Source organism: Penicillium longicatenatum, assembly GCF_028827895.1.
Source record: "Penicillium longicatenatum strain IBT 33135 chromosome Unknown contig_1_segment0_segment0, whole genome shotgun sequence".
Lineage (NCBI taxonomy): Eukaryota > Fungi > Ascomycota > Eurotiomycetes > Eurotiales > Aspergillaceae > Penicillium > Penicillium longicatenatum.
In genome coordinates, this window is record NW_026643119.1 from 3,464,514 (window position 1) to 3,481,202 (window position 16,689).

The 16,689-nt window shown below is 50.6% G+C and overlaps 11 protein-coding genes across 11 annotated transcripts; 6 read left to right on the top strand and 5 right to left on the bottom strand.

Annotated features, from left to right (window-relative positions):
- Positions 1 to 88: 88 nt before the first annotated feature.
- N7484_002060 (guanosine diphosphatase) lies at positions 89 to 1,805 on the top strand (the record flags this gene model as incomplete). The annotated part of the gene is made up of 2 exons (XM_057112480.1): positions 89 to 353; positions 409 to 1,805. The coding sequence occupies 2 exons, from the start codon at positions 89 to 91 to the stop codon at positions 1,803 to 1,805; spliced, it is 1,662 nt and encodes a 553-aa protein (XP_056977217.1).
- Positions 1,806 to 2,111: 306 nt separating this feature from the next.
- Positions 2,112 to 2,713, bottom strand: N7484_002061 (NOPCHAP1/New4 family protein; the record flags this gene model as incomplete). Its single annotated transcript, XM_057112481.1, has 2 exons — positions 2,112 to 2,312; positions 2,375 to 2,713. 2 exons carry the CDS (start codon positions 2,711 to 2,713, stop codon positions 2,112 to 2,114), a joined length of 540 nt encoding a protein of 179 aa, XP_056977218.1.
- Positions 2,714 to 3,125: 412 nt separating this feature from the next.
- Positions 3,126 to 3,872, bottom strand: N7484_002062 (uncharacterized protein; the record flags this gene model as incomplete). Its single annotated transcript, XM_057112482.1, has 1 exon — positions 3,126 to 3,872. One exon carries the CDS (start codon positions 3,870 to 3,872, stop codon positions 3,126 to 3,128), a length of 747 nt encoding a protein of 248 aa, XP_056977219.1.
- Positions 3,873 to 3,881: 9 nt separating this feature from the next.
- N7484_002063 (BOD1/SHG1 domain-containing protein) lies at positions 3,882 to 5,214 on the bottom strand (the record flags this gene model as incomplete). Its single annotated transcript, XM_057112483.1, has 3 exons — positions 3,882 to 4,036; positions 4,062 to 4,929; positions 5,002 to 5,214. 3 exons carry the CDS (start codon positions 5,212 to 5,214, stop codon positions 3,882 to 3,884), a joined length of 1,236 nt encoding a protein of 411 aa, XP_056977220.1.
- A 314-nt stretch (positions 5,215 to 5,528) lies between these two features.
- Positions 5,529 to 5,928, top strand: N7484_002064 (putative NADH-ubiquinone oxidoreductase 14 kDa subunit; the record flags this gene model as incomplete). The annotated part of the gene is made up of 2 exons (XM_057112484.1): positions 5,529 to 5,562; positions 5,678 to 5,928. 2 exons carry the CDS (start codon positions 5,529 to 5,531, stop codon positions 5,926 to 5,928), a joined length of 285 nt encoding a protein of 94 aa, XP_056977221.1.
- Positions 5,929 to 6,359: 431 nt separating this feature from the next.
- N7484_002065 (cation efflux family protein family) lies at positions 6,360 to 7,812 on the bottom strand (the record flags this gene model as incomplete). Its single annotated transcript, XM_057112485.1, has 3 exons — positions 6,360 to 7,257; positions 7,310 to 7,431; positions 7,492 to 7,812. The coding sequence occupies 3 exons, from the start codon at positions 7,810 to 7,812 to the stop codon at positions 6,360 to 6,362; spliced, it is 1,341 nt and encodes a 446-aa protein (XP_056977222.1).
- Positions 7,813 to 8,184: 372 nt separating this feature from the next.
- On the top strand, positions 8,185 to 10,596 carry dscA (ubiquitin-protein ligase dscA; the record flags this gene model as incomplete). Its single annotated transcript, XM_057112486.1, has 1 exon — positions 8,185 to 10,596. The coding sequence occupies one exon, from the start codon at positions 8,185 to 8,187 to the stop codon at positions 10,594 to 10,596; it is 2,412 nt and encodes an 803-aa protein (XP_056977223.1).
- A 356-nt stretch (positions 10,597 to 10,952) lies between these two features.
- On the bottom strand, positions 10,953 to 11,713 carry N7484_002067 (glycine decarboxylase subunit H; the record flags this gene model as incomplete). The annotated part of the gene is made up of 3 exons (XM_057112487.1): positions 10,953 to 11,272; positions 11,364 to 11,426; positions 11,578 to 11,713. The coding sequence occupies 3 exons, from the start codon at positions 11,711 to 11,713 to the stop codon at positions 10,953 to 10,955; spliced, it is 519 nt and encodes a 172-aa protein (XP_056977224.1).
- A 244-nt stretch (positions 11,714 to 11,957) lies between these two features.
- Positions 11,958 to 12,460, top strand: N7484_002068 (mitochondrial 37S ribosomal protein bS6m; the record flags this gene model as incomplete). Its single annotated transcript, XM_057112488.1, has 3 exons — positions 11,958 to 11,981; positions 12,057 to 12,088; positions 12,151 to 12,460. 3 exons carry the CDS (start codon positions 11,958 to 11,960, stop codon positions 12,458 to 12,460), a joined length of 366 nt encoding a protein of 121 aa, XP_056977225.1.
- Positions 12,461 to 13,354: 894 nt separating this feature from the next.
- Positions 13,355 to 14,200, top strand: N7484_002069 (acyl-CoA thioesterase; the record flags this gene model as incomplete). The annotated part of the gene is made up of 1 exon (XM_057112489.1): positions 13,355 to 14,200. The coding sequence occupies one exon, from the start codon at positions 13,355 to 13,357 to the stop codon at positions 14,198 to 14,200; it is 846 nt and encodes a 281-aa protein (XP_056977226.1).
- A 439-nt stretch (positions 14,201 to 14,639) lies between these two features.
- Positions 14,640 to 16,131, top strand: N7484_002070 (uncharacterized protein; the record flags this gene model as incomplete). The annotated part of the gene is made up of 3 exons (XM_057112490.1): positions 14,640 to 14,681; positions 14,792 to 14,940; positions 15,012 to 16,131. The coding sequence occupies 3 exons, from the start codon at positions 14,640 to 14,642 to the stop codon at positions 16,129 to 16,131; spliced, it is 1,311 nt and encodes a 436-aa protein (XP_056977227.1).
- Between the last annotated feature and the right edge of the window lie 558 nt (positions 16,132 to 16,689).

Here is a 16,689-nt window from a genome sequence, read left to right on the forward strand (position 1 = left end):
TGGCCTTTCTTAATCCTTGTCATTCTTTTCTCCTTCCCGGTGGCAACAGCGCCTGCCTTTTTCGCTTATCGCCTCGACGATTGCTCGCATGTCGACTGGAGTCGACGATCAACCAACCCCTAATCAACCTCTAGATCAGAGCACATCTTTCCGACAGCGCTCCTTCTCCCGGAGTAACGATTCTCTCTTTGCGCCAACCGTCGAGTCCGGTCGAGTATTCGACAAACAAGCCGCGACCATGGCACAGACCCAAAGAACGCGCTACGTTAAGACTGGCGCCATTATCGCCTTCGTGTTTATGGTTCTTTTGTGGCTTTCCCCGTCCCGCTCAACTGTTTCTAGCTACACTCAAGGTATAATCCCCTAGTAAATTTCAGTGAATGAGAAAACTAATCATCTTTTCCATAGAACAAGCCCCTTCGACCCCCGGTTCCGGAAAGTGCACCAAGCCTTTTGATTCTTCCAAGCCACTGATTCAGTATGCACTCATGATTGATGCCGGTAGCACTGGCTCCCGAATTCACGTCTACCGATTCAACAACTGTGGTTCTACCCCGGAATTGGAGAACGAGGTCTTCGAGCAGACTGCTAAGAAGGAGGGCGGCGGCTCGGGTCTCAGCTCTTACAAGGAAGATGCCGAGGGTGCTGCCCTCAGTTTAGACCCTCTCATGGAGGTTGCTATGCAGAACGTCCCCGCCGAGTACCGGTCTTGCACGCCAGTTGCGGTCAAGGCTACCGCCGGTCTGCGTCTACTAGGCCCCGAGTTGAGTGGCAACATTTTGGATGCTGTGCGCCACCGTCTGGAAACTGCCTACCCCTTCCCCGTTGTCTCTAAGGAGAAGGGTGGTGTGGAAATCATGGACGGCAAGGACGAGGGTGTCTACGCTTGGATTACTACGAACTACCTCCTAGGCAAAATCGGTGGTCCCGATCAGACCCCAACCGCTGCCGTCTTCGACTTGGGTGGTGGTTCCACTCAGATCGTTTTCCAGCCCACATTCGAGCAGAGCAAGGCCGGTGGTATGCCCGAGCACATGGCTCCGGGTGACCACAAATACGAGCTTAACTTTGGTGGCCGTCAGTTCGAACTCTACCAGCACTCCCACCTTGGCTACGGTCTGATGTCGGCTCGTGAGGCTATGCACAAGGTTGTTCTGGAGGCTATGTTGGCCAACAGCCCGAAGGACCTGTCCTGGTTGAAGCGTCCCATCTCCAACCCTTGTATTGGTCCTGATATGGAGCGGGAGGTTACCGTGAAGTTCCCCGAGCCCCATCCTCTTAGCCCTTCGGTCAGTGTGAAAATGGTTGGTCCCAAGGACTCGACTGCTGCTCCTCAGTGCCGTGCTATTGCCGAGAAGACCTTGAAGAAGGATACCGACTGCAAGCTGGCTCCTTGCTCGTTCAACGGTGTTCACCAGCCGTCTCTCGAGAAGACTTTCTCTCGCGAGGACGTCTACATTTTCTCCTACTTCTATGACCGCACTGCCCCTCTCGGTATGCCTTCGTCCTTCACTCTGGGTGAGCTCCACGACCTCACTTCTACCGTCTGCGGTGGCGAGGACAGCTGGGGTGTCTTTGAGAGCGTCGAAGGCGCGATGGCTGAGCTCCGTGATCGTCCGGAATGGTGTCTGGACCTGAACTTCATGCTTGGTCTTCTCCACACCGGTTACGAGATGCCCTTGTCTCGTGAGGTCAAGATCGCCAAGAAGATCAAGGACAACGAGCTGGGCTGGTGTCTTGGTGCTAGCTTGCCTCTTCTCAGCCAGGAATCTGGCTGGACTTGCCGCATCAAAGAGGTCTCATAAACCTTGATACGACGCCATGTTCAACTTTAATCAAATTTTAATTATATGGCTCTGCCATAGTATGATGGGATCATGCATATAAATAGACACTTGACATGCTTGTTTTTGTTTTTTCTTTCTTTTCTTCTCTTCACGAGTGTCTTATAGACTTTCTTGGTTCCTTTTACAGGATATCGGTGATGCGGTTGCATAAAATGTACGAAACTATATGCCTATTTGACTTTGTTGTCCTGGTATATGTATTCATTGTAGCTGCATCTTTAGAAAGGTCTCTAATAAAGACTGGACATTGCATCACAAGCTATTCTACTGACCAAGCTCCTCGATCGACGGCTTATCGGCATCTAAATCCTTCCCGCCCATCAATTGCTCCAAAATGTCATCATCAAAGCCAGCCTTAGCCTTCTTGCCAGATTCCATCCCACTCATGGCCTCATCATCGGCTTCATCACCGCTGGCATCCCCTCCGTTGTCACGCTTTTCCTCCAAAACTCCCAACCCAAGATTCTACATAAGTCAGCAACCATCCAACAGATTAAACCCCCAACCAGTATATAGGGAAGACATACCATCTCAATATAATCCTTATTCTCATCTTCGTCGTCCATAACGACATCCTTCCCTGCGGCGATATCCTTCTCCAACTCCTCATTCGCACTCTTCATCTGCGGCAAAAATGCCGATAACCGCGCCAGCAATTCCGAGTTCCCCTGCATCTTGTGTATTTGTGGCTTCGGACGACCAGAGACATTAGGTATTGACGATTTGTTCGCAGATGTAGCCTTGGGTTCGTGGTGAATGGACTCGTTCTCATCTTCTGAGTCTTCGCTGTCGCTTTCTTCTGAGGAGCCGGACGATGAAGTTGGGTCTGAGTCTTCGTTGTTGGGAATAGGCGCTGAGGGCCGCATGGGAATAGTTGTTTGTCGGTTTGTTAAACCCATTTTAAGAACGGTTATTGAAGGTGTTTCGAAGCTGCGTTTGTTGAAAGGTAAAATGAAATATTGCGCTGCGCTGAGATGATCGTTTCGTTGCCACTGTGAGGCTATAATGTGCGTAGGAATGACCTTGATGTCGCTAATATTCAAATGTGATAATGCTTGTGATTGATTAACGGGTTTCGACTTTTAAGGCACGATAAAACCTTTTGCAAGTGGATAAAAGCGGTTGAAGAAAGTTTAGTCGCAGTCGATTTCAACTTTTTGGGTGGAGTGGATCCCCGATAACGATAAGGAAAAAGGCTAAATCTATAGATCGAGAACCAGACTCAGATTGATCTTGAGTCATCGCTTTTGCTAGTCTGCTAGTCATACATGAAAACTATTAATACATGAGGAGTAGATCCTGAGGTTTGTCGGGTATCCCTTCATAGCTATCCTCGGCTTCGCCGGCGAGAACGACTTCGTCGACGTGAACGACTTCGACGTCGGCTCGGGCTCCTTCGTCGACTACGACTCCGCCGACGAGTACTTCGGTCATCCTGGTCTTTAATCGGCTCTGTTGTATTTTTGACCTCTCTTTCCTTGCCGCTCTCTCGCTCGGAGCCAGGGACGTAACGATCAATTTCGCCAAGTCGTGGTCTTTGTTCGCGATCTGGGGAGCGGGCCCGACGACGGGGTGATTTGCTTCTGTTGCTAGTCGACGGCACATAACGGTCGATATCAAGAGAAGGGGATGCTTTTCTGGTCGGAGAGGCCCGTCTAGCGGGGGAAGGCCGTCGAGTGCGTGAGGCACGGCGAGATCGTGACCTTCGTCGCGGGGCGGCAGATCGTGAACGAGAGCGCTGTTCTCGGGGGGCACGAGGACGAGATCGAGATCGTGAACGTGAACGTCGGCGTGAAGGGGATCTGCGACGTGGGCGGTAGTCATCACGGTCACGATCACGGTCTCGGCTTCTGTCGCGACGGCGGTCGGGGTCTCGGTCACGGGATATGGACCGTGGTCGAGCTCTGTCTCTGTCTCTATCACGATCTCGTTCCCTGGGTACCGATCGACTGCGAGTGCGACGGCTTGGTCGGTAGCTTCGATCATCACGGGAATCACGGAAATCACGGTAGCCACGTCGTTCATCACGAGACCTCACTGAAGCATCTCTAGACCTATCTCGTCGACGGTCAGGACTATACCTAGATCCGCGTCGGCGAGAGCGGCTTCGACTCCGGTCTCGGGTGTGGTGTCGAGTCCGATCTCTTCGGTCGGATGTTGAATCACGGGGTCTGGAGTCGCGGGATGGGCTGGTCACCCTATTCGAAGTATTACCCAACTTTGAATCGCTGCTTTTGTTGTCTGGTGGTTTCAGTCCACTTTCAAGGGCCTCGGCCTTTTCAAAGTCGAAGTCGGGCTTTTGACGGGCCTTAGCTGCGAGCTCTTCTCCCTCTTTCAGCAGCATTTTCAAAGCAGCTTCCTCGAGTGACTCCTCGTCCGCAGGAGCAGCTGGCGCAGGGGTTGCATCTTTTGAGACGGCAGACTTTTCTCGTTTTGAATCCCGATTGCGTGACACTCCACGATCAGAGCGATAGGCTGGCGACCAATCATTATAGCGGTCATAGTCGCGATACCGGTCCCGATCCTCCCTTCTGCGTCGTTCTCGTCTCTCTTCGCGCTCCCGGTCATCAATAGCCCTTTGCTCTTCGCGCTCACGCTCACGCTCCGCTCGCCGTTGGTCATCGATCTCTTTCCTCCTTGCCAACTCTTCATCTTCCTTCTTCCTCTCCAATTCACGTTTTTTGCGGCGCTCCTCGTCCTTGATGCGTTTTTGTTCCTCGTCAATTTCCTTTTGCTTGCGCATTTCCTCGCGCCAGATCTTTTCCCGCTCCTCTCGTATGGCTCGCACATGAGCCTCGTACTCTGCATCGGTTTTGTTGCCAGCCTCTTCTTCTTTCGTAGCTGCCTCATCACCAATTTCTAGTCGACGGATCTCGCGCACCGAATCAAGTATGGACTGCAAATGGTTGGATGCTAGCTTGTCGATGGATAGTTCGGCATTCTTGTAGACATCGCTTCGGTCGACGGCACCCTCGATCAGAGTTGCAGCTTTTCCTCTCTCACGCGAAAGGAGGGCTGGTTCGCGCTCGATTTCCGACTCGGCCAAAGCAAACAGCTCTTCGGTGAACTTGACTTTGGACTCCTGCAGGGATACATTAGATATTGGTCTTAAGAAGAACAGAGCGGTCATTGGCAATTAGTGATATAAGCATACCCCATCATTGAAGTCAGCCCAAATTTTCTTGCGAATGCTGTCGAATCCACCTTTCTTCTTAAATGAATGCAGGAGTTTATCGATGCTTGCATGCTGCGCCGAAGACAAAGGCAAATCGTCAGCTTTGAATTTCTTTGATTTGAGGCTCTCAATATCCAGCGCCGGTCTCTTGGTGCCCAGCTGCACATCTTCCATAGCCTCCGAATCGGCCATTGTTGGACAGAGCAACGAGCAATAGAATGAATGCCCGAAGTTTCGAATATCGGAAGTCGCGCGTAAGGGTGATAAGCGATAACAAATGGGGGTCGTGAAAACGGAGAAAGGATGTTCCGTGCTTGGTTACTGCGGGTGTCTGATTTGCTTCCAACCACACTCCTGCCGCCCCAGTACGACTCCAAGCCCCCGAATCTAACTCCGACCCCGGGCGACATTACACTGCGAGCGCGCAGAGTCTACCTCTTCTATACGTGTCGGAACGACTCGCCCCCCTTTTACATCTTCCTATCCGCCCCAAGCCGGTCGCGATCATGGTCCACAAAGTCCTCTTCTGGAGCGGTTTCGGTACGTGACGATATTCTACTCAATTGCTCTCTGCATCTTGGAATTAGCCCAACGGTCGGGTTATTGAGACAGCAGGCCATTGGATCGAATATTCAAGCTAACATGGGCTATTCAGGCATTGCCGTCCGCCTTTGGCAACTCGGAATCGAAATGCGTCCCATCCTCGCCCGGGAATCCCTCTGGGTCTACCCTCTCTTCGCCGGAGTCGGTGGAAGCTTCGGTTACTGGCTCCAGGGTGTTGAGAACCGACAGCTTAAAATGCTTGCACAGCGCCGCGAGGCTATTTTGGAGAAGCGCCGACGACGGGACCAGCGTGAAGGCGTGACTCAGGTCGAGGAGGGTGCTATTCTTTCTGCCACATCATAAATGAGTTCAAATGTGTTTGTGAGATGGTAAAGATTCAGCATCGCGTTGTGTATTCCCTTGTTTCTATCTTCTTGTTTCTTTTGTTGCATGTACCAAAATTCCACGGTTTGATATCGACATCCTATCTGGGAAGTCTTCGCGCGGGCATTGTATCCGACAGCGATGTGTGCTATTGAATATGAAGAAGGCTTTTCGTCAATTAAATTATATTTATATGCCTACATTTTCCACGCTAGTAGTTTATAATGCCAACTGACCCCGCTTCGAGTATCAGAAAAGTATTCTTTGGGTGGTGCCATACAGGATCAAGTTTATTACAAAGAAAAAGTTTTACATAAATAGTACAACCAATGCTTGAATTTGTAATGTACAAGAAGAGTATATCCAAGTAGGTCCACACATTTACTTCAACATGTACCATCTAGTAGATTTCAAGTCCGCTCAATAGTGAACTGAAGGGAGACCTCCCACTTCTGTCCTCCAGTACCGTAGCCCCCACCAAGCCGATTTCGAATCAGGCTGGATATCTTCTCTCGCAAACGAGAGATATTGTCCTCACTGCCCGAGACACGTAACTTGACGTTGGCCATGCACAACCCATAATGGACCTGCCAAAATCGTGCATCATCAACGCCAAATACCGAAGGTTCTGCTTCAATATCCTTGACAACCTCGGCTACACCTGGGCCCGAGTATGACATCAGAAGCATTGAGCCCAATGTCTTTACCAATCGAACTCCGAGGAAGCACATTGAGAGGGCGATGGTACCTGACAAGAGCTTATCGAGCCAATTGTAAATCTGAATCGACACCAATGGGAGCACAAGCAGGAGAACAGAGCATGAAAGAGTCAGGAAGTGGGTTGGATTGCTCAGGACGGAAGGAAGAGAGTCGATATATGCAAAACGCATGGCTTTTCCAATTCGCGCATGGTTCTTCAGGCCAATCGCGGAGACAAGAGTTGAAGTGATAGCCAGAACGGCAGTCACGTCAACGCTTCCTAGAGGCACGCGGTCATGGGGGTGTGGGTGGTGAGGCTCATGGCCCGACTTCTCCAAGAAATGCTGCAGATTATGTGATATCAAGTCGAGGCCCATGAAGAGAAGCAGGACACACATGGCGAAACCGGCGAGAACTTCCGCCCGTTCCAGACCAAACGGATGGCGGATGCTGGATCTTTTCCAGACCTCGAAATTGCCCAGAACATCCACAGCAACACATAGAAGAGCTCCCAGGGAGTCAAACAAAATCAAATGGGACAACGCAGTCATCGCCAGCGAGCCATGCGCCGTCCATAGTGTATACGCAGCTACGAACATATGACACACACTCCACCAAAACCGTGTTTTCTGCTCCTTGGACATGCTAGCACGGCATTCACTGAGTGTTGGGATAGGGAGTGAATTGGGAAGAGCCAAGGGCGCGCGAGGGGGGGGGCTCAAGGAAGATCTGGTGCGAAATACTACTGTGCTTGTATTTGTGACCACGACGTTGTCCGATATTCTAAAAGAAGAACACCGTTTAGCAATGTTTTGGAAGCCCTTTGCAATAAATAATCCTTACCGATTTCACCACAGGGCTCTTTGCCATCACTGTCGTATTGAAATTGAAGGGGCCCGCTGGCGTAGAGTCGGTCGAGCCATTCTGATCAGATGTCGATTCTGCAGGCCCGGAGCTTGAATTGAACGATGCCTTTGTAGGGCTTAGATGGTCCCGACTTTCTGAGTCTAGCGAGAAGCTTTGGGAGAACGTATCCCGCAGTGGCGACAAGGCATCGCGATCAACAGTAACTCTAGGGTTTGTGAATGCATTGTAGGATGAATCGTCCGCCGGCGGAGTAGGCGTGCGTGGAGGAATAGGGAGAGGCATATTGGAAGCCATCATGATGACTTTCCGTGAACGCGTTTCCACAAATATGGTTGCGGGGGGGACCTGAATCTGGAATAGGAGATCTCCTATCATCCTTAGCTAACGGGGTTAAGGTTAGAGATCAACACCTGAGTTCCAAGGTGTCGATGCCAGCGGAAGGGGCGGGGACCGAGGCCTTGTCGTGTACATCATCCACTCTTCATGCTCTTCATGTTACCACTTTCATCCTCGTCATTCATTATTTACTCGAGCCTGCAGGTTTGGTTTTTCTGAACCCTACTTTAAAAAGGGCCTATTTCCGTGCTTGCCTCCCCGCTCTTCCCGCGATGCTTATCGTGCCGTTCTGAAGTGGAGAGAGACGTCCGAATCGGACACCCCGTGGCGTCAATGGATAACCGCGGCTCCTTTTTCTTTCTTATGTTGATTTTCTACCTCCTTCTTAGCTCACAGTCGCGTCCACCTTTGATCGATGAGAATCGTCAGCGTCAGCGTGAGCTCGCTCGCTCAGAACATGCACTCAAGCTCTTGAACGAGTCAAAGTATGGGGACTTTAATCCGCCGGAAGATCGATGGCTTCCCTTTCTAGGAGTGCGGAAGAATGACAGCTATGCATGGGATCTGTTTCCGCACGTCCAAAACCGTGCGCGAAACCAGCTCCAGTCCATTCTGACAAATGCCGGCCTCGAACCACCAAAAGGTTTAGACGATCCAACTGGGACCTTTCCGTTCAATCTGACCAATCTGTACCTACCGGTGTATCGCAATGCGACGGGCAAATTACGCGGTGATTGGGTTCGCCGGACTGGAGATCCTCAGCGCCAGGCACCTCTCAACACCACCGCCATTGCCCGCGAACACGAATACTTTACCCATGAATTTAGCTCCAATATCACGGGTGCCGGGGGCTCACTATACTTTAATTTGGAAGAAGGTGGCGGAGAGGAGCTCCGAATTGGCGAGGGGCTTGTACGTGAAATCCGAGCGAGCGTGACTGTTGAGAGCGACGATTTTTGGGGAAGTACCTGGTACCTCTCATTATTCGGAATGCACTTCCCAGAAACCGGAGGAATCATTTTGACTACTTCGAGTGAGAAGTTTGGTGGTATATTTTCTTTGCCGCACTTCGCATTATCTTCCGACACTTATGAATTATCCCAACGGCTTCTGCTCAAGTCACTTACAGACTCCATGTCTGATAAGCCGAATCGACCTCCCACTCTGTTTCCATGGGCTTCTTTAGCAGGAAATGAGCAAATGGAGTTCCCAGCACCCAAATGCGAACATGTGGTCTTCCTGCAACAACACCCAGTCGTGATCGATGGTGTTCTTGCCGACCGCTTGACCCTAGAAAAGATCGAAGCGGAACTCAGGTACCCCATAGGTGCACCTATTGCAGATCCCCCTTTGATGGCCATGTCTGCCGTTGTCTTCTCTCCAGACTGCGGTTACGTGCTCGAATCGAAAGGCACTCCGGAGTTCCCACCGACAGACACGCTCTACCTCTCTGGTCCCAAGCATGAAGAGTACAGTAAATATGCAGCTCGCCTTATATTTGTGGTTTCTGGGGCTTTTGTTGCACAAATTACTCTGCTTCTGCGCCAGATTAAAGAGGCTTCAACCCCTTCGACTCGGAGTCGAGTCAGTTTCTACACAATCGCATTGATGGCGCTCGGTGATGCTCTCGTCCTCATATTTATTGTCTTGGAGCTCTACGAGGCTGTGTCATTTTTGGTTTTAGCAACTGCTTCCTTTTTGGCATTCCTCTCTGTCAGTTACATTGGCATGAAATTTATGATGGAGATATGGGCTGTACAGGAACCAGAACGACGCGAAGAACAGTCAGCTAATCCACCGGCCCCCGCTTCACGCCCGGGGACTCTACCTTTGCCTGCGACTGCACCCCGGGACTCTGGTGCTACTCCGATCATCCTGACGCCTGATCAAGATCCTCCAGACAATGAAACGGATACACCACCTACTAACCGCACTGCTGCTCCAACCCCCGGACAAATGCGCAGTGACGTTGGTGCCATGTATGCGCGTTTCTATCTCGCTCTTTTTGGCATGTTCATACTCTCAGTCTGGGCATTCCTCCTGCCTCGGCGTTTAGGGTCTATCTATGTACGCCTATTGTCAGGAGTTTATCTTTCTTTCTGGGTTCCACAGATTCACCGCAACGTCATGCGCAACTGCCGTAAAGCACTGCGGTGGGATTTTGTGATTGGACAAAGCATTCTCCGATTGTTCCCCTTTCTGTACTTCCTTACAGCCCGTGGCAATGTACTTTTCATTCGACCCGATTGGACATCCGCGTTTATCATGGCGGGGTGGATGTGGGTTCAAGCTTGGATGCTAGCGAGTCAAGATATCTTGGGTCCCCGTTTCTTCGTACCACGTGGATGGGCTCCCCCGGCCTACGACTACCACCCAACCTTGCGGGATACTGCCGGACCTGAGGACGATTTGGAAGCCGGGGGTACGATATCTATTGCATCCCTTCGGGCTGATAAACAAGATTTGGTCAGCGACTCCAAGGATGATGATAAGCAGCGGCCAAAAGATCGCAAGAAGGTGGTGTTTGATTGTGCAATTTGCATGCAGGATATTGAGGTGCCTGTTCTTCCTGCACTTGCTTCTGCTGGCGGAAGTAGTGTTTCTGACGGGGCTTCAAGTATTTTGAGTCGCCGCAATTACATGGTAACTCCGTGCCGACATATTTTCCATACGGCCTGCTTGGAAAGTTGGATGAGACTTCGTCTCCAATGCCCTATTTGTCGTGATACTATCCCTCCTGTATAGAATATGGTTGGTTTAATGGATATCCGGCCTGTACATATACTAAGATCGACTCTATGTGAAAAATCTGATCATGATCTCGCGCAACCTGCATCCATCTCAAATTTTGAAATTCCATGTTTGAAGTTCCATAGTTACATTCATGGATACGTAACCAGGTTCAGCACACCCACTTCATTGAGCCAAAGCCGTGGAGGGCCTGACTAATTCTAAACGCCATTGTTGAAAAGGGACAAATTGTCTCCGTTGGGACACATACATAATATAAAATCACAGGACAACATAAACTCGAGAGGGATTCTTCATAGAAATCCGCCCCGCATATCTAATTCCACCATATATGTCTATGACCTCATAGTCTAGTGGTCACCCTCAAGAGTCGCAAGGTAGGTCTCCTCGCTCATAAGGCCATCGACCTCAGCACTATCGCTAACCTCAATCTCCGCAATCCATCCGTCCTGCTCGGGGCTGGAGTTGATGGTCTTAGCGTTGTCCTCCAGAACGGCGTTACCCCGGATGACCTTGCCAGCGATGGGGGAGAGAACATCAGAAGCCGACTTGACGGACTCGACAGCGCCGACGGGGTCACCAGCTGAGACCTCGAGGTCTTCCTCCGGGAGCTCAACGTAGACGACGTCACCGAGGGAGTGGGCCGCGTACTTGGTGATACCGATCTTAGCTGTAAATGGACCGAATCAGTATTGTTCGCATTGTTCGTAACCAGTTTAAACGATCGGAGCAAAGAAAATGACAATAAATCAAATACTAACCAGTTTTCTTGCCGTCGGCGAGCTCAATCCACTCGTGCGACTCGGTGTACTTCTTCACCTGCGCTGTAATGCCAATGCATAGCTACGTCAGCGATATGTCTCAAAGAAAAAGAAAAAGCTTGCTTTAGCTCCATCAGGGCCATAAGAAGACCAATGCCATTGTAAAAGGCCTTTTATGACTCTATAGCCAGCCTGGGAGAGCAATTTCACTTACCAAGAGGGCTCTGCGAGAAGCTCCGGGTTCCCCGCGGAAAGCGGAAAGCAGGTGTAGCACGGCAGCTGGAGACCAGAGGCTTCTGGGCAAGGGCCCGGGAGGTGAGGGGACGGAAAGCGCGAGCGACACAGGCCATTTTGGAAGTGTAGGATTGGGGTTTGGAGAGAAAAGAAGAAGTGAAAGGGGAAGAGGGGAGAGTTTAAGAAGGAAAGGAATGCGTGCTTCCCCGGCGGAGATGGTGGTGCACTGATAAGGGTATCCGCATTTGCCAAGACCGCCCGATAAGGATTCAGAACTTCGATAGGATTTTGCGCGAAGGAGAACCTCCCGAATTCCCCCTACGTCAATCATATCGGGTTTTTGCACCACCACTCGATGCCATGTTGTACGAGCTAATTGCCATTGTACGTGTTGATGGAAACGGGCTCCATCGTTGAGATGGGGAATGGCGATCGCACTAGGCTAACGTTCTTCCACAGGTCCGCCCGGGCAGCCTCAGCGAGGTTCGGGAGTATGTGCCACCATGAAATCTCGGAGCTTTAATCATCGGCGGTCGACTAATGCTATCAATAGGATTGCCCGTAACGCCGGTGCCCAAGTTATCCGCTCCGGCGGTGTTGTTCGGGGCTTCACCAACTGGGGCACTTTCCGCCTCCCCAAGGTCACCACCAAGCACCAGGCTCGATACAGCGAGGGCCACCACTTCATTATGCGTTTCGACTCCTCCGGTCCCGTCCAATCATCTATCCGTCGCACTCTCGGTCTTGATCCGCGTATGATCAACTTCTCGGTCGTCAAGCTGGGTGACAAGCTCCCTGAGATCAAGGATGTCGAGGGCAAGGTCCAGTGGAACAACACCCGCAACATCAGCGATTCCATCTAATCGACTTTAAATGCGGTCGAACTCGAAATGCCGTTTCCATGTTCCACTGCCGCGATGACATTTTAGGGCTTGGTGATGGGTCCGGCATCTTTTCTTATTTATCTTGTGTATCATTATTGCATGGGGATTTGACATTACTCAGCACTGTCAGCACAATTGGCGCATCTTGTACAAAATTACAATCTGATATCACTTTCTTTCTCTTCAATGCTTCAGTGTTCTCCCGTTTATATAGATTCCTGGTCTCCATTTCGGCAAATGCTGCCACGTGATCTGTTCATATAGGCCTAGTCCAGAGGTATGTTTGCCGAGGTTCCCCAGTTCTGAAATGTCAACCCCGGAAACTCAGTGCTTTGTGTTTTTTCCCCTCTGATCTCATTCATAACACTCCTTTAATAAATCGGGCTTCTCATCTCGTCGCGTTCTTATCTTGTGAGAGCTTATCCGGCCTTATCACTTCGGCTCGAGTTCATCGTCTTGGTTGAATCCAACTGGCAATTGAGATTCATATCGAAATTACGTATTTTGTGCATGCGTACATGCATATGTCTCCTGCTTGTTTGTGCGTAATCAACCATGTCATCTCATGATGCAGCAGACAATGGCCCGAATGAGATGCCTTCCCCCGCTTTCCTTTGTGGAGCTAATGGCACTGGAGCGACTGGACGATACGGAGTCTAATACCAACCCCAATGAACCTGAGAAAGTTGAAATTTTCCGATCTTTATCTGCTCCCTATCCTCCCGGTGAGGGTGACCGAGCGTTCGGAGGACATGCATACGCCCAATCAGCCTATGCGGCATCTAAGACAGTCGGGAAGGGATTTGTGATTCATGTCAGTCCCAAGGAGCTCCGACCCCCGAAATGAATCTCAAGCTCACATTTCAATAGGATATGACCGGCTCATTTATTCTCGGTGGCCGGTTGGATGTTCCGTACACATACACGGTTCGGCATGTTCGGGATGGATTTATGTATTGCACGCGCTCTGTTGATGCCCGGCAAGGCGGCCGAATCTGCTTTTCATGCCTTTGCTCGTTCAAGCGTGACGAGGGAGAGAGATCTTTCAGCCACCAACCGCAATCGGTTCAAGAACGTTTCAAACATATTCTCTCCGCCAAACGGCCCGAAGATCAGTCTGTTAGCCCTAGCATTGATGCAGACTGGTGGATTGAAGGTATTCGGCAAGGTGATATCACTGAGCGAGAGTTTCCTGGTCTCGATGTGCGCAAGACCGATATGCAAAGTTTTAACGAAAGCAAGGGAATCAAAGCAAGTCCGGAGAAATACCGCCAATTGTCACAGTACCGCCTCAAGGGATCGCCGGATGCAGATCCCAACGCAACACTGGCGCAGATCAGAGAGAGAGAGCAGGCTGGAGAATATGATAACCTTTATATTTGTGCACATATGTACTCCAGTGACAGGAATTCTCTCTTGCTGATCCCGCGCGCTTTGGGGATCAAACGTTGGACGGCCATGTCTAGTCTCACTTTGATGGTGGTTATTCATCGTCATGGCGAGGCATTGCGAATGGTTGATTGGGATGCAGTTTCCAGGAATGGAAATTCGGAGATACACATGAAGTGGTTTATTCAGGAAGGGTGGACACCCCAGTCGGCGGAGAACAGAGCCGTGCACGAGAGCAACCTATGGGCTCCAGATGGCACATTGGTTGGGACCTCGATGCAGGATAGCATGCTGCGATTGCAGAAAGCTCAGCGCAAGGGTAAATTATGAGGGGAGGGTCCTCGAGAGACTGCCGAGATCTGATGTCCGCCGGAAACCAACATATAGATGCATTTGATACTCATACATCCATGAATATTTATACAAGACATTTAGTGTTACACTATGTAAATGTAGATTGCCCACAACGTCTCACCTACAGCCCTTGGAGGTGCTTCAAATGACTGGAGGACTTATATACGCTCCAAAGTTACCTCAACCATGAACAAAGCAGATTTTTAATGACATTCTCATGAGATCTAATTCTAGATTCCATAGATTCCTCTGCACGTGACGTTGGGATTCGGTGCAGGTGACGTAATCCGTCCCATATCCACTTTTCTACTCTCTGTCGTTTGGCCTCACTTAGCTGTGTTTAGCGAGCTTTCCAGGCGGTTATGTGCCAGGAACGGCTGCGTAATGCTTCATGACCACCAATAATAACCTCAAAATGCATAAGAGCCTTCTTCTGGTTTTTATTCATGGTTTCAAGGTATGAAATGCCCCACTTCATCGCGGATTGAGTTCCCCGCAAAATGCCGCCTCTGCAGCACAACATACCGAGACTTTTCGAGACCCTCGCTTACTTTTGAACCACTTCAGGGTGGTGATGACACCTTCGGCCAATTTCCAGATCATCTCCGAGTCGTAGTCGGCAAGGCACTCCCTGCCGTCACAGTCACAACGGCTGTGTACCCCAAGTATGAGACCAAAGGCGACCTGAAAGAATGCGTGGGGAGATTCCGAGAATGGTAAGAAATCCTGTGTCATGATATCTCCAACTATACATTTGATTTCGAGTCTAATAAGTTGTGCATGGCAGGCTGCAGAATACTGTGATTGATCTGGAGGTTGCAAACCACACAGCATCACCCACTGTTGATCCATCGGTCCATGTTTTCTTGATTGGGCATTCGATGGGTGGAATCGTTGCAGCAGAGACACTTCTATTGTTAGCAACTGAGCAGCCCATTCACCACAACTCAACATCGGATGCACAGTCGGCGCCTGGATCAGATGACCAGCCCCCCGCTGTGGAACCTGGTACATTCATGTTCCCTCACATCCAAGGGGTCCTCGCTTTTGATACTCCATACCTAGGCATCGCTCCAGGCGTGGTGTCATACGGAGCAGAAGGTCATTATCGAAACGCTGCCACTGCCTACAACACAATTTCGGAAGTTGCTGGACTTTTCGGCTACGGTGGAAAGAATGACGCATCCAAAGAAGCAGCTGCAGCTGAAACTGCGAAAGAACCTTCTAAAGCCCTGCCAGCCTCCGCCGACGCTGCCGCAACGCCATCTTGGCAGCGGTGGGGTCGATACGCCATGTTCGCCGGGGCTGCGGGGGCTGTTGCCGCGGGGGGTGCGGCTGCTCTATACACTAACAGACAGAACCTGTCCGCCGGTTTCAATTGGGTATCATCTCATCTAGAGTTTGTGGGTTGCCTAACGAGAACCTCCGAGCTGCGCCAGCGTCTTGCAGGCTTGGCTCATGTACAGGATGAACGGGGCATTAAGTGTGTCAACTTCTATACATGTCTCGGCAAAGGAGCGTCATCTCTCGTCCAAACCTCGGGGCCAGGCAAGACGTCATTTAGTGAAAAAATCATCCGCTCAAATTACCGCACGTTCTGTACGCTCCCACCTGAGGTCGAGCATGGGCAACAAAGTGCTGCCCCAGGGCTCCGATGGGTCAAGACCATCAATGATCAAGCTCCAGATGAAACCCAGGCCCATGTCAGCATGTTTATATCCAAGAATAACCCGGCATTCTTTGACTTACTCAGTGAGGCTGGCAAGACCTTGGTGGCCTCCATTGACATCGGTTGGTATAATACGTCCACCGCACCGGAGGCACGGAAAACCCCCTCATCAGAGCAGGCAAAGCCCAAAGGTGACGAGGACTTCATGGACGCTGATGACGTTGTCGTTGTGGACTGAAACGTCATCGATCAAAAAGCTTAAGAGTTGTGGAAATTTACCAATTCACAAACGCATACGTTATCATGAAACCCGTGGAAAGCATGATGACCTTGTGCTCCACATATGCGTTCCGTGATGCGATACTGCCCACATTAAACCTCGCCCAACTATGTCGTATCAGAGACCCTACCTATCAAAACCAGTTTATACTCTGTAAGTCTCAAGCATGTTCCGCAGTGTAAAAATCTTCCACGGCTTCACTTGCTAATTCCGACAGTCGAAACCGAAGCTTACCCCAAAGAGGAGCTTTTAACCTAAGAGTTTACCCGATTTAACCACACCGAACCAAAATACCGGACCAACTACTTGTTTCACCCCTATGTCGATCCTCTGGGCATCCAGTTGGATCTTGGGAAGCTTTTTTTGGTAGCATAATTTGCAAGAGAACCCCGAGACTACACCGGCCTAAGTTGCCTCGCAAGGGAGGCTGGGCTGTGCCCCGGCCGGAGATAGCCCGCTTTGAGCATACGTCTTGGCATCCGGGATTTCAAGTTGGGGTAGGGTGCCTGGGAACTT